Below are 16439 nucleotides of genomic sequence, written 5' to 3' on the forward strand. Positions count from 1 at the left end.
TGGGATATTGTCCACGGCCGGTTCCTCGGACATGTTAGGGGACGGGGAAGATGAGGAAGGAGATGAGGAGGACGAGGCAGTCGGCAGCACTCACAACGCTGATTTCCCCGACAACCAGGATCTCTTCATCACCCTTACAGAGATCCCCTACCAACCGTCCCCAGCCCTTACCCCGGACACAGAATCTGGTGAAGGATCAGCCAGTAAGTGTTGTAAACATATAAACATTTATTTTTAACAGAACTGGAATTTTAACAATTAAAAGAATGGGTTGTTCATGATTACTTTGCCCTAGGCGCTTAACGGTTCAGTCATGGGCAGTGCAAGTTTTGAAAAAAAATCTAGCAATGTCCGGTTTTGCATGATTGTCCTGCCCAAGCCGCTCTACTGTTTAGTCCCTGCTACTGCAGCTACAGTAAAATGCGGTCTATATGTCCGGGGATAGAGCAGAAATCCTCCTGGGACATCTCGATGAAGCTCTCCTGGAGGTAATTGGAAAGCCGTTGCATGAGGTTCCTGGGGAGAGCGGCCTTATTGGGTCCTCCATAGTACGACACGTTGCCGCGCCACGAGACAATCAAGTACTCGGGAATCATTGCTCTGCACAGCAGGGCAGCATACGGCCCTGGTCTTTGGAGGCTTTCCCGGAGCATTCTCTCTTTCTCGCTGTCAGAGATCCTCATCAGGGTGATGTCGCTCATGGTGACCTGCTTTGAATTAGGTAGGGGAATGTTAGTGTTGGGACTGCTTGCCGTTCCTTTACAGAACTGTAACCGCTGGTTTGCAGCCACGCGGTGGAGGCGGGAGAGGGGCAGGCTACAGGGATCGTTCCCGGGGACAGCCGCGAGGGGGTGGGACAGGGGCAGAGTTCCTGCTTGCCGGATTGCTGGCAGCAGGGACTGACATTGCTTTCAATGTGAAATGAGGCCAGTGCTAATATTAAAGTTTTAAGCTGCCACAAGTCTACGGCTTACCATGTCTGCCTGCAACAGAAATTCTGTTGTGCTGCCCCGCTTCTCAAATGTGCTGTGCAAGACCCCAGGCACTGAATGCGAAGGCCGAGAATTCGACCTTGTGCTGAGTGCGCATGTGATAGGTGCTGTGCATGGTCTTGTTCACAGAGAAAGACTATGTTCTTTGTTCACAACTACATTTATCTTTCTGAGGAATTCACTCCCTTTTTCCCATTCCCACAGCCACATCTGCGACTGTCTCACAACCTAGCCTGGCATCACACTCCCAGAGGCTAGCGCAGATTAGGCGTAGGAAGAAGAGGACACGGGAGGACATGTTCTCGGAGCTTATGGCCTGCTCCCGAGCCCAGGCAGCACAGCAGACCCAGTGGCGGGAGAACTTGTCCCAAATGCACCAATCAAACATGGATCGGGAGGAGAGGTGGCGGCAGGAAGACCAGCAGGCAACTCAAACGCTGCTTGGACTACTGAGGGAGCAAACGGACACGCTCCAGCGCCTTGTGGATCTTCTGCAGGAACGGAGGCAGGAGGACAGAGCCCCGCTGCAGTCTATCTCTAACCGCCCTCCCCCGCCACCAAGTCCCATACCCACCTCACCCAAAGTCCAAAGAAGGAGGGGCGGCAGAGTCCGTGGTAACTCTCACTCCACCCCTGCAGAGAGCACTAGTAGCAGAAGGCTCTCATTCCCCAAAATTTGAAAAGTTTTTTCCTTCCCGCCTGACACAAGCCCCCGTCCAAGTTTCACCTCCCAGTTCCATGTGTAGTTGATAATAAAAAATACGTTTCTGTTAACTACTGTTTCCATCATGTTCTTTTGGAGGAGGAGGGGAAAGGCGGTTGGTAATTGGACAGGACAGTCACCTTTGGCAGGGTACATAGGCGGGGGCAGGTACAGCAGCAGGGCACATACACAGTGCAGTTACTAGTTACCCTGGTCAGTCTGGGAGGTGGTTTTCGTGTTATGTGGTGATGGGTGGGTTGCTCTGTGACTTTGTGGCGGGGGAGGGCAGTTACAGATCGTAAACGGCGGACCTTATGCAGGATCACAGAGCCACGCAGCAGGAGATCTGTAACCGTCCTCCCCCTGCCACAAAGTCACATAGCCCCCCCATACACACAGTCCCGATCAGGAGGGGTGACAGGCTCCGTTGAAAGAAGCAGCCCACCACAGTGGAGCCTGTCAATCCTTGAGTTTAGAAGCTTCATTTGCGTCACTACACCACACCCCCTCCCTAACACAGTCTACGTCCCAGTTTTAAAACATTCCCGCGAAAACAGTAGTAAAGAAAATGGTGTTCATTAACAAAGTAGAAGTGATTTTATTTCGAAACGTGTGTTGGAAGGAGGTGAAGGGGGTATGTAACTGGAGAGGATAGTCAACATTAACTGGGTAAAGACACGGGGGCAGGTTCAGCTTCTCTGTACACAAACTTAAAAGTCACAGGTTACCCTGCTCACTCAGGAACCTAGCTTTCAAAGCCTCCCGGATGCAAAGCGCGTCCTGCTGGTCTCTTCTAATCGCCCGGCTGTCTGGCTGTGCGTAATCAGAAGTCAGGCTATTTGCCTCAACCTCCCACCCCGCCATAAAGGTCTCCCCCTTGCTCTCACAGAGATTGTGGAGCACACAGCAAGCTGCTATAACAATGGGGATATTGGTTTCGCTGAGATCACAGCGAGTCAGTAAGCTTCTCCATCTCCCCTTGAGGCGGCCAAAAGCACACTCCACCACCATTCTGCACTTGCTCAGCCGGTAGTTGAAGAGTTCTTTTTCACTGTCCAGGGCGCCAGTATAGGGCTTCATGAGCCAGGGCATTAGCGGGTAGGCTGGGTCCCCGAGGATGACTATAGGCATCTCCACATCCCCAACAGTTATTTTGTGGTCCGGGAAGTAAATACCTTGCTGCAGCCGTCTAAACAGACCAGAGTTCCTGAAAACACGAGCGTCATGAACCTTGCCCGGCCATCCGACGTAGATGTTGGTAAAACGTCCCCTGTGGTCCACCAGTGCTTGCAGCACCATGGAAAAGTAGCCCTTTCTGTTAATGTACTGGCTGGCCTGGTGGTCCGGTGCCAGGATAGGGATGTGAGTTCCATCTATGGCCCCACCGCAGTTTGGGAATCCCATCGCTGCGAAGCCATCTATGATCGCCTCCACGTTTCCCAGGGTCACTGTCTTTGGCAGCAGTACATCAACAATTGCCTTGGCTACTTGCATCACAACAACCCCCACGGTAGATTTGCCCACCCCAAACTGGTTTGCGACTGACCGGTAGCTGTCTGGCGTTGCAAGCTTCCAGAGGGCTATCGCCACTCGCTTCTGGACAGTCAGGGCTACTCGCATCCGGGTGTCATTGCGCTTCAGGGCAGGGGACAGCAACTCACAAAGTTCCAGGAAAGTTCCTTTCCGCATGCGAAAGTTTCGCAGCCACTGGGATTCATCCCAGACCTGCAGCACTATGCGGTCCCACCACTCAGTGCTTGTTTCCCGTGCTACTCTCAGACTTCAGGCCCTCACCGCGGTGCCGTAGCCTCCTCGCCTGACTTATCTGCATCTGCCTCAGGGAAAGGTGTATGATAAGCTGCGAGGCGTTGAGAGCGGCCACAAATGCAGCGATGGTCGCAGCGTGCTCCATGCTCGCAGTGCTGTGGCGTCCGCGCTGTCACTGACTAGAAAAGTGCGCGAACTGATTTCAGGGAGGGAGGGCGGGAGTGATGGACGGATGACGACAGTTACCCAAAAGCACCCTGGACACATTTTTTTTACCCAGAAGGCTTTTGGGGCTACACCCAGAATTCCAATGGGCAGCGGGGACTGCGGGAACTGTGGGATAGCTGACCACAGTGCACCGCTTCGAATGTCGACGCTTTCACCGTTAGTGTGGACTCACAAAGTCGAATTACTGTCCTTAGTGTGGACACACACGTTCGACTTTGCAATATCGATTCCAAAAATTCGATTTAAGTAAAATCGAACTACTCTCGTAGTGTAGACATGGCCTAAGTGTGTGAGTGCCTGCACTAGTCAAGTATGGCTGGGAAGATAGGTGGGATAATTTGCACTGCACACCAGTTTGGAAGTTGCTATTATTTTTAAACTGCAAAATCTTGCAATCAAGAAGATGGGATATAGCCACTGTATTCCAACTGCTGCGTCACCAAAAATACTCAAGAGTCTGTCTGGGACATGCAGTAAAGTACTTATGCTTTTTTTTTTAAGTTATGGTTAAACTTGGGTCTATGTTACTTTACATAAAGTACCTAGTGGACAACAGAAATCTTGCCAGCATGTTTTAGCAATGCAAGAAAAGGTTTTTATTCTGGTGCTAGAGTTCTGATATGCTAAAACTGTGTGATCCATATATCATATATAGTCACAGATCTATGTTGAGCTGTATATGAACACATATAATGATTAGCTGTGTCTTTGCCAAGCATTTGTGACCTCCATAGACATATTGTAACTGATAATTAAGTGCAACTGAGTCCCAACAACAGTTTACTTTTCAGGAATGGAAAGCCAGTGGAAATATAATTTACCGGAGGCTACTTCCATCCTCCAGAGCTATACGCTGTTTCACTATATCAGCACAGAGCTATCAGAGCCAGAGAGCTGTACTGTCCAACAGAGAAGGTGTAGGGAACCAGTGAGAGATGTAGCAGAGAAGTGGGTGTGTGGATGGAATAGAGGGTAGCCAGTTTGGGGCTCCTGTCTCAGCTCAGAGCAGGTGATAGTACTGTGGCACGCTAAGTATGAGTGCCTCCATGGGGCACTTCTAAGAAGGGAAGGAAGAAGTCATTGAGAGTAAGAAAGCCAGAGGGGAAGATATCTGGGGGATGAACACCTACGTGGGGAGCAAGTGCCATGGCCATCTCTGTCCCAAACATTCATGGCCTCATTACTACTACTCCCCAGAAATGTACCTCCAGCTTCTCATAACACACTATTGGCTCCAGCCCATATGCTGAGCTTCTGGCCATCAGCCTGCAAGTCCCAGTCTGAAGAACAAGCTATAGTTCATCGGCCTCAAAAGATTTAAAGGTTGAGGCAGCTGCTAGAGGAGCTGAGTTGGCGGCTGGACTTCTGCCACTGCTTCAAGCTACCAGTCTCCCCCTCCTTTTGCCCTCTCCAAATATAACAGGGATCATGGATGGACATTGGAGGCTGAAGTTTCTTATTGTAAAACATGTTTTCCAGACCTCAGAACATTCTTGAATCTCTTTTTCTGAGCCCTCTCCAGTTTTTCAGTATCTTTTCTAATGTGTGGACACCAAAACAGGACACAGTTCCAGAAGTGGTCTCACCGATGACATATTCAGAGGTCATATTACCTCCCTGCTCCTGCTTGATATTCCCCTCCTAACACACCCAAAGATCACATTAGCCATTTTAGTCACAATGGGAGCTCATATTCACTTGGTTATCCATGACCCCCAAAGTCCTTTTCAGAATCATTGCTTGTCGGAGTACAAGCTTGTCAAAATGAATTACATTTTTAGCTCTCCAGCTAAGAGGCAAACCACAGATGGTCTATGGAATTAATTTGTGTATAGTATTAAAATATGGTTCCCTCAATTGGACGGTTACCTTGTACCTTTTCCAGAATGCGGGTGGGCTTAGCACTTTAAAAAAAAATACTTAATTCTAAACCAACGAAGACTTTGGGATTGGCAACAGTGTAACTCTTTGCACAGATCACTTCCTAGTGGATGACGATTTACCAGGCTGTTTGTATGCAAGGAGTTATCCCATTCCTGCTTTATTTGTTTGGGAATATATGTTAATCACAATTTTTATAAAGTTACGAGTACCAGCAGGTGTACCTGAGCACATCAGAATTTACCAGCACTAAGTACAAGGGTATGACATGTACAGCAGTGACTGATTATTTTTCAGTAGGGTTTACAATTTTCCCCAGGAAGAGCAAGGCATCGGTGCTTCGATCAATAATCATAATCAGGAAGGGCCTGTTGAATTGAATGATCGGAGGAAGAGATGTAAGAACCATTTCTACGACAGTGACTGCTGCTGCTTCAGTGCCGTTCTCATGAACATTCAGCAGGGCCTTGTGAACAGCCTGCAAGGAAATGAAGCAAACGTTACAGTCTAAGTATAGAACAGTGGGCAGTGGCTGAAAGTGAACATGCTCACTTTTAAATCAGAGCTCTCTGGAAAATCAGCTGGCAAGACATGGGCCCAATAAGAGCAGGACTGATGGAGCACAATGGAAGAAATGCAGACAGCATTCCCAATGAGTTCATTAGGAGCTTTGTCTGTGTAAGTAAGTATTGCAGGGTTAGGTGCATTAATATTAAAAGACTGAGCTGGAAGAATCAAATCACCACAAAGGGACTCTCCTATTCACTACTCACCACAGAAGAATAGTCTCAGGGTCTGAAATAAATGTCTAGTGAAGAATTAGTTTACAGCAGAAAACTGAATCAGATTCAAGAGGAATTATGATGTCAGAGGGAAAGGAACCAGCTAGCTAAGCTCCAGGTATCAATTCACATTTAAGTACAAATATTGACTGATTTCTTTGTAAAAAGTTCTGTATTTGGAACTCTCTGTACTGTGCCTAATGTGACCTAAAGTATATTCTTTGCCAATGTTAGTTTAAATTGAAGACTATTATGGGTTATTATATTTTAGTTGTCAGCAGTGGTTAAACTCTTTTCCTGTGTGCACTCATGTGTCATCGTAGTGTCTGGAAATATTAAAAATTTACCCTAGTGTTAGATGTAACGAGCGAACATTATCTGTGATAAGCAAGTTATTGCTTCTTTCTAGGAAAGAGCACTTTTCTCGGGTCCACTCCTGCCTACATTGATGGCACTGGGAGTCTTGCCAGTGACCTCTACAGGAGCAGGATTAGGTCATTTATAGTTATAAAATATACACATTTAAAAACAAATCCTATGCAACTCTGGTGGTGCAAAACAGTCATAAACAGATGATGGATGATTCCACTTGCATAGAGAAATCTCAGGATGGTCTTCCCAGCCTGTGTCATAAGGTGCAAGTCTGGGGGATAAGAGGCATGGCTAAGGTTCCTCTATGCCCAGTGATCCCTTGACATTGGAAGGGCCCTTGGGGGCCTCTCAATAGACAGCCTTAATTTAAACAACCATCAGGCTGCTCTAGTTTATGACTAAGGACGTGATTATGTCACCACTGTCAAGGAACCTGTAAGTTTTGCCATTTATTTCAACTTTTCCAGGACAGTGATGACCTTTCATGGTCCCTTGAATTTTAACATTTATATGGACTCTGCTGCCAAGCATTACAGTTTTAGTTCAGTTTGATCTAGTCCTCTTTGACATGGGGATAGATAAAAGTGAATTAATGAACTGTTAATGTTACAGTCGCTGATCAAAGTAAATTTAGCCAGTTGTCAATGCCCAGCAGCAGGGTCCACACAAACAGTTGGTTAATTCACTTTGATCAACTGCTTTGGGTTAACAGTTTGTTAGTTTGCTTTGACCTAGTCCCATTTCAAGGAGGAGTAGATCAAAGTGAACTAACAAACTGTTATAGTGCATCATCAGGGTCCACACTGTTGCTGTGACCATAGGGCAAAATTATCTTTTTTTTTTTTTTTTTACTATGACTGTGCTGTGAATTATGCATAATTTTACTGTGACAAAATTGTATCCATATTTATGACCTATCTGCCAGCCCCATAGTTATGGGTGTTTAAAGATAGCATGATGATGACCATATGCCAAGCTGTACTGAACATAGCTTAGACACTGCCCAGGGTGAGGGTGATTAGGTGCAGACAAATCCATTTAGTACCACCTCTGTTTACAAACTTACTTTTGAAATCTTCAGCTTGGAATTCTCAGTGATTCCAGACAGATCGGCATTGTCCTCGAATACATCAGTCACACCCAATCTCTTGAATATCTCTTTGACATCATAGGAGCCCGAAATAGAAAATTTTGGAATGTACAGTTCTATTCTTCTGTTGAAGGCAATACAAGATGATGATAAAATATTGCATTCAGATAACACTGTGGAGTACCTGCTAGATAGTGATGCCTGAAATAGTTCTTGGGCATGCCAAGAAGTCCACTTGGATTTTTTGCATTCTTTTGGGAGCAAATCCAGTCCCCAGCTCTCTGGCTGTAGAGAAACCCTTGTCAAAACACAACTGGCACCGTTTTTCTGTGACGTGTGAGGCTGAATTGGGAGGGCCATGTAGGGATGTGATGCCTCTATATAGTAAGCAACCCCGTTCAGTGCAAATTCCCTTTGGGTTCCTCCTGAGGTGCAGCATCTGGGATGGAAGGATTTGCCACTGCATGGATTCTCCTATTTCTCACCCTGGGTGGGGGCACACAAGAGCTTACTGAGCTTGCATCTGAAAGGTGTTTTTATGGAGCAGCTCTGCAGCTATTCTACAACCCAATGGGGGAAAAGGGGAATGTTCTAACCACCTGACCCCTTCCTATCTGCTCAGCCACTAGACCTGTTACACAGACTGATACTAGTCTCTGGTTTCCCCTCTTTGGAATAGTACACGAGGATCGTGTAGCTCTTGAAGAGATGAGCCTTCTCATAATCCCTCTGTTCGTTTTTTTGGGCAGTGAGGAACACTTGAGAAACGTCTCCTTCCTTTCCAAAACATCCTTTTGGTTCCATAAGGCTGCGTCAATATCTTTATTCAACAGACTACTACCGTTCATGGCAATGAATCAAAGAAGTTGGAGATGGAAAACACCCATTTTGGCCATCTTGTCTATTCCCCCTGCCCTGCTCCCTTACAATGCAGGTTTCTGCCTAACAATATGCATTTGAGTTCTTTATCCTGTCCAGTTCTGTCCTTAGGGAGACCCTTCCACATTAAGTAATGTTTTATGATATTTGGATTACATTTTCCTTTTGCTTGATTTCACTCCTAATTATTTTCCTTTGCTTACCACTCCTAATTATGGCCTATTACTTGCTGCTGCAGGCACTGAATCAATGGCAGAAATCCCATTGATTTTAATAATGCAGGACCAGATCCTATATCACTAAGCAATTCCTGTCTCTGCTTGGTGTTTGCACCCTCCAAATAATTGCATGCCAGGTTTGCAAAATACTATTTCTCTGCTTGCCCAGAGCAATGAAATTTGGGGTGTGCAAGTAAAATGTCAACATCAGCATCATGATAAATGGTGAACAAGTATAATTTGTATCTGGTCCAATAAATTCCCATGGGTATTTACAATGCTGTTATCCACAAGTTCTATCAGTCTTAGTCATCATTTGGCTACATTGTGCACATTTATACATTTCCTCTTAAAATTCATCTCTCCAATCCCTGTTTATTTTTTCTGACTTCTCTGATTTCCCAAGACTCATTGACATATTTCTGGTATTAAGGTGCCGAGGACTGAATTATGCTTCACTGTACGTGCAATCTCAGCAGTGCTCTGTAGCACCTGGAATCTCTGCATATGCAGCCCAATATTACATTGGTTTACTTTTGCTGTCACCTCACATTGCAAATTCATTTCTCATTTCTTTCTGCTCTCACCTACATTGTCTTCAGCAATACTGATCTCCAGCTACCTCCCTTCCTTTGAATGTCTGTATCTTGGATTATTTTTTCCTACTGCATTAGCTTACATTTTTCCAGATCAAGTTTTTGTGTGGAATAGTCTGCTGAACTCTAGGCAGATGTTATATCAGCATTCCCTGGGCCTGATTCTGCTCTCAATTCAGTGAGAATCAGGAATAACTCACTGAAGTCAGTGGAGTGACACCAGTGTAAAATTGGTGTGAGATCAGAATTAGGCCTACCTTGTTTTTTATCTTGTCATTTGATACAAAAGCACGAGTCCCATCCAAGGTGTCAAAATGTTTTACAAATATCAGTGAGTTAAGTCTTACAATGGCAGGTAAATGTCATCATCCACCTTTTTAAGGATGGCATAATTGTGGCAGTGTAAAGGTAAGGGCTCAAGAATAAGTAGAAAGTCTCTGGCAGAAATGGGAATAGCCCCTAGATCTCCTGACTCTCAGACCTGTCCCTTAACCACAAGACCATCCTGATTCCTACTGCAATTCCTACTTGTTGAAAGTAAAAAGCATCACAGCTTTATTTTTGTTTAGTTCTTTATGGCCATTGCATCACTGAAACCTCCAATGAGTCAATATTGTGGTACCTAAAGAACTGTGGCACCTAGTTTAATTTTGTCTACAATAGGATTCTATTCTATATTTACAGTAAAACATCAAAGCAGAAAATAAGAGTTACCTTTGTTTAAGTGATTTTACCCATTTAGACACAGTTTCTCTCAACAGAGCATTCTCCACTTGCTTCATTTTTCCTTCATCAGGCAGGATAAATAATGCTGTAGCATGTCCATCGTAAGGTATTTCCACCACCTGACAAGACAACTCCTTATCAGAGTAACTGTTATAACCTCCATCTCGGGTCATCATATTTACTTTAACTGATGTTTTCCCATCCACAAAAAAGTCTGCTTCATGGGTGAGCGAATCACTGAAAGGATGTTCCCAGTAGGCTGTGAAAGAATGCAATTGACTATAGTGTGAAAGAGGACTTATTAGTATAAACCACACTAAATCAAGTATAATAAACCTATATTTATAGATTCAAGGGAACTCAAAGCCAATTTTCCTAAGGGGATTTTTTGTTTCCCATCATGTTAGTAAGACTCTTTCAATAGTATAATGGGCATCTCTAATGTGTTGAGACTTTGTATGGGCTGTTAAAAGTCCTGATGAAAACCATGAAATGAAATTAAGTAATCCCGTTTTTTTCTTTTAAACTGTATTTTTGAGGCAGTTCCACATGAGGCTGCTTTCTGACAATTTACAGGGAATTAATTAATTAAGTTTTTTTCCATGAGTTTTAAACTTTTAGAGCTAGATTCACAAGGGGAATTTAGGTGCTGCAATGCATCATTATTTAGGTTCTTGAAGAGAAAAAGGGAGAATATTTTTCCTTTGGTGGCATAAGTGTCTCCATAAAGAGAGCAGCTGTTAACATGATTTCTCTCTTGTGATTTCTAGAACAAGTAGTTTTGCACTAAATCTCACAAATTAAATACAAAATTCTTTGCATTTCTATAGCTCAAAGGCTCTGAAAGAGCTATAAAAATATTAAGGAACTAAGCTTCAGAATACCCCTGCTAAGGAGGCATTACTATCACCACAGTACAGATGGAGAAACCAAGATACAGTGAGCTTATGTGACATGCCCAAGGTTGCACACTGAGTCTGTGACAGAGGTGGAATCAGAACTCATGTTTTAGCCATAGCACCATCCTTTCCCTCCACTATACATTATTGGGTGGAGGATAGTTCAATGGTTTGAGCATTGGCCTGCTAAATTTAGGGTTGTGAGTTCAATCCTTGTATGGGCCAATTAGAGATCTGGGGCAAAAATCTATAGGGATTGATTCTGCTTTGAGAAGGGGGTTGGACTAGATGACTTTCTGAGGTCCCTTCCAACCCTGATATTCTATGATCAGGGCAATGCCTGAGACCCCCAGTCAAGTCTGGTCTTGCATAGATGATAATGGTTACACTGTTTTCTAATTTACTTGTAAATCATTATCATGACTCAATCATTGCTACATTGAGAACAGAATCACTCTATCCTTGATAGGATTAACTAAAATACCAGGTTTTTTTACACAACTTTAACAAGATTTAGGCGGTAGTTACTGTTCAGCTGAATACCATTCCATTTCAACAGGTTGATTTTCAGGCCTTAAAATCACCTTTTCATGTGTTCTGTATACCATTTGCTCAACATATCTGACAAATCACTGTGTAAAGTTGTTTACCAAATACACATTCAATTTGGATTCCAGATACTGCAAGATTCTAAAGAAAATGTCCCTACTCTTTGCAAAGAATGGACAGGTGCTGTTTTCTCTCCTTATATAATAGCACAGGAAGTCACCGTAATCCGATGGATGTACAGCCACCATCTCCTATCAGAATGAGAATATGTGCATGTGATAACAATTCACAAAGACTTAGCCATCAATTTTGCTGCATATTTCATATTGAATCATGAAATGAATGGCAGAACAATTTTTTCAAACATGAATACATAAAGCCAGTCACAACTGACCTGGTCTTTGATATCCTGAGCACTGTAGCCCCCATTGACTTCAAAGAGATTCTGATAGTTCTAATAATGTCACCACTTACATTTACGTGCCTAATTATGATGTAAGGGGCCTAATTTCAGACACCAAGTTTTGACATTTTTTCATATAATCCTCCTGGAAAAGTTTTCCAGACATAATTATTTTCAATGTAGTTGATCTCATAGGCCTAACTACCTGTTAAATAAATTTTAAAATGATTGGGGATTTTGTGTTTTGTTTCAGATTACAAATCAGACACTGAAAGTTTATATTGGCAATAAGTAGCCATTGGTATAACGTATCTCACCTTTAAAGTAAACATAGTTGACAAGGACCATTACAGTGAGTGGATCAAGACCCTGGACCAAGTTGGCAATTTTCCCATGGGTTTTCTTCTCTATATAATCATTGATCTGTTTCTCAGCCTCTGGAGGATTCTGGAAATTACTATGAAAAGCTTCTGCTTCATACAAGCTTTTGACGTCTTCCAAAAACTTCTGTAGCAATATCAGCTTCTCATCAACAAAAAGGGCATTTCCCAGATTCAGCTGGACTTCAATGTCAGGAAGGTTTAGCCAGTGAATGAGATCACGAAAACCTTCATGTATCTCCTTCTCCTCAATCTCTGTCAGGTTAAAGGCGAGTCCTTCCAGAATCTGAGTCAGAGTGGTTGATTTAGCACCTAGAGCCACCATGGCTAAAGCAGTGGAGATGCTGAAAGGAGAGAAGAAAATATTCTTCTCAACTGCATCTGATGTAACCTGCTTGTAGAATCTAAATGCAAAGTCAGCATTGCTGGGAGTTATTTTGGAACAAGCCCGTGGTTTGCTTTTAGGATTTCCTTCAGCACTGTGATGATGTTCCTGGGGCTTTTTATCATCATGGTGGTCAGGGTCATGAGTACAGTGGACAACAGCAAGAAGTCCAACAAGTAACACACACAGATAGAGGGTTGGCTTCATTTTCCTTTGGAACAACGCTATGAAGAAAGAATGAAAGTCATTATATCTATGGAACAGTGTAATGAAAATTGTTCTTCTTTTTCCATGTAAAAATAGACCTAGTGATTATTTTCCAGATATTAGTGTTTCCTGTTGTCCCACTACTGATGCATTTGGAGAGACTCCTTCCCCTTAGTTTCCTTGCAATTCTCAGATATTTCTCCCCACGTCCCTTCAAGTCAGTAAGCCTTCAAGAAACTGAAGACTTATGGAAAGGAAAGGGGATTGGATTTATTAGACAATCAGATGTGAGACAGCTATGTCCATCTTTGGAGTCAGAGAAAGAGAACAAGTGGGGATAGACAGGATTTTTTATCTGAATCTGAATAGAGTGGACAGAGAGGGACCACGTTTGGAACAGTTTATTTCCTCTGAAACAGTTCACCCACCCCTGTCTTTAAGAACCATCATGTTTATTAGTATTAATAGGTTTGTAAAAAGGTGCATATCAAACGATGCTTGTCTTTCTATAACAGCACAGCTATATCAAAACCTTTTCTAATGATTCTATAACAATCAAAAACATACTGGGCTCAATTCTCCCCTACTCCTGAGCCCCACTTGTGACATATGAAGCAAACAGTTACAGCTCCTTGGCCCAGATATGGGTTAGAGTAGCCCAGCTGCTCCTCTATCTCAAACCAGTGTCACATTGGAATAGTGGAGAGCCATAACCCCAGCAACTGGATCTGCATAAAAAACATAATTTTTTTTTTTTTTTTTTTTGCTTCACTGGCAATTCAAACCCAAAATGATTTTATTTTTTTATTTTTTTTTTATTTTCAGCAAGTCAAAATTGTAAAAAATAACTCCCGGTCAAAAGGTTCTGGTTTGATTTTGAGCATTTTAAATATTTTAATAATAAAATTAAAGTAAATTTTGAAACAAAGCTGTTGTAAACTGAAAAATCTAAATGTTTTGCTTAGAAAACATTGAAACAAAATGTTTTGATTTTTTTTTCTCATTTCCTTTTTTTTTCTGACTGAAACAGGGAAGCAAAACTGCCATGAATTCTCAATGTTTTTTCTCAAGCACCTGATCGGCAAACCAAAGCACCAAACCAAAGTAGCTGTGGGCACACGCAGCCGTCTCACAGACTCTTTGAAATGTTTTTGAAAACAGGCCCACAACTTCCTAGGTTTCTTTCAAGGGGGAAAAAAGGCCCCAGTTCTAAAATTCACCGGCACTAGCTGCAAAGGCCTATCCACCTGACTGAGTCTATAGGGCCACATCTATAGGGCCATATCTACCATGCAAGCACACAAACTGGTAACTAGTACTGGGGAGCTCTGTGGGAAGAATGGTGGAGGAATGCTCCCCCACAGGGACAGAATCACTCCACGGCCACTCTCACAGCTCAGAGGTTGAAGCAGTTACGCCTGAACCTCAGTACCCTGATCAGTTATCCAAGATGAACTCCAAGATGTACAAGGAGAGTAACTCATGGCTGTGCCCCTCTTTGGGCTTCAGAATGTGCTTTATCAGTGCAGCAAGATCCTTCCCAAACCTCCCTCCCCAGTCTGGAGTGGCTTGCCTGACAGAGAGCCCTAGCAGGGACCAGTTTCAGCCTGACTCTCAGCCTGTATGATTTTACAGGGCTAACAGTTTACAGGAAAAAAACATTCCTTGTAAACTGAGCACATTTGATCTGGAGCCAGTGCCCGCCTAAACATGCAGCCCTACAATGTCTTTTTACAGTCACTATTCAGAGTACAGCCACACTTTAGGAACTGCATTGAACTATTCTTCAACATTTGCCATTAAATAGTGTTTGACTCTTAGTCAAAGCACAATCTCACAAGGGTATCAATTTCTGCTGTTCCTCTGAGTGACTGCATAAGACAGGCCAAGCTACAGAGCAGATTGTTCTCTATGGCCATTACAGAATCACCCACAGGAAAATGAAATGATCCTATAAACTAAACTCCTTATAACATGAACTCGTCTTTAAGGAAAAATGAATACAATACTTACAGTATATTCAGAAGGACCCAGCTGTGTCTATCTGATCTGCACTGCTCCTTGCTCCATTATTTATACTGCTGACCAGCATTAAGCACCTTGCCCTCTTGTTAAATATTACATAGATCAAAGTAAAATGATCAATGAGGTCAGACAAAATGCTGATGAAGCTAGTTTTTCTGGACATCTAGGTTCATGGACCCACCATCTATGCACGTAGAGCAGATTAAAGCCAAGGGTCATGCAGTCCAGCTAGAGGGTAGTTGTGGTTATGATGTTTCTATGCGCCTGTAAGCCTCCCTGTGCAAACACACGTTGGAGCCAAGTACCCCAGAATGCACTTACAAAGTACAAAAGCCATAAAGCTCATTACTGTGTTTAAACCAGCAGAGGTCAGAGTGTACAGCTGTGGTGGGGGAGCCAATGACAGCCCAGGCATCAGCCACTCTTTCAGGGATCCTGGAATCTGGACCAAGGGACTTTTCTGTATGGCTGATTGGAGACCTACATGGCTGAAGCCAGACTTTCCTGTGAATCCCCAATCTTACACTGGGACCACATACGACTCCCTGCACTTCTCTCGTGTAAGTCTGCAGCTGAAAGGAGGATGCAGAGAAGAGACACCACCCTCAACCTGGTGAGCTTTCACATGGACTCTTCCTCTGCAGAATTTTTCCACTGTAGTGGATTGGTCAGTTTCTAATATCCTCAGCAAGCATGTCCTTCTTGAGTCCTTGCTCATGTTAGCTGTAAGAATTGATCTTTTATTAATATGAGTAGAACTGGAATTACTGATTTTGTTTACACCAGATCTCTAACACTGGACCTCTTGAATTTGTATAAAAACAACCATCTCCTTACTCATTAGTGAAATCCCCCATATTATTGATGTAAGCAGAGTCAGGATAAGCTCTACCCTGACATCTGATGGTGAATTATGGTGAGGGTTGAAAAGAACTTCAGGGTCTGATCTTGTTTGCATAGGCACACCCACCCGCCTAGCCTGGGACAACAACAACTGAAAGTGGTTACTTTGGCTGGTGTGGGATCCCCAGTTTCTCTGTTATTGGGGCAGGAAGAATAAAGTGTTTTTACTCTGATTTTGTGAATCAAGGCCAGTGGAACTGTTGTATGACAGAGGGACTCACCAGTAACTAAGTAGCACTTGCTAGACAATGGGCATGGGTTACAAAACCCAGTGAATTGAGAGAGGTCAGGGATGGGTATGTATATCTGATGGTATGGGCCCCTTTTGGGGGGGCCTGGAACACCAATTGTATTACCCGCCCTCTTCTCTCCCCCCGCCCCCCCCCCCCCCCCTGTTGAATAGCAGAGCTAAGTTTGCTTCCATGAGGAGTCTAGCTAGAAGGTGCTGAACTGA

At 43.7% G+C, this 16439-nt stretch overlaps 1 protein-coding gene across 1 annotated transcript; it reads right to left on the minus strand.

The window, feature by feature from the left end:
- Nucleotides 1-5715: 5715 nt before the first annotated feature.
- LOC101933557 (alpha-1-antitrypsin-like) lies at nucleotides 5716-15405 on the minus strand. Its single transcript, XM_024103184.3, has 5 exons — nucleotides 15071-15405; nucleotides 12403-13074; nucleotides 10223-10493; nucleotides 7792-7939; nucleotides 5716-6049 (listed from the first exon to the last, which is right to left on the minus strand). Exons 2-5 carry the CDS (start codon nucleotides 13055-13057, stop codon nucleotides 5858-5860), a joined length of 1266 nt encoding a protein of 421 aa, XP_023958952.2. The 5' UTR covers nucleotides 13058-13074; nucleotides 15071-15405; the 3' UTR covers nucleotides 5716-5857.
- Nucleotides 15406-16439: the final 1034 nt, after the last annotated feature.

Source organism: Chrysemys picta, chromosome 4 (assembly GCF_011386835.1).
Source record: "Chrysemys picta bellii isolate R12L10 chromosome 4, ASM1138683v2, whole genome shotgun sequence".
Lineage (NCBI taxonomy): Eukaryota > Metazoa > Chordata > Testudines > Emydidae > Chrysemys > Chrysemys picta.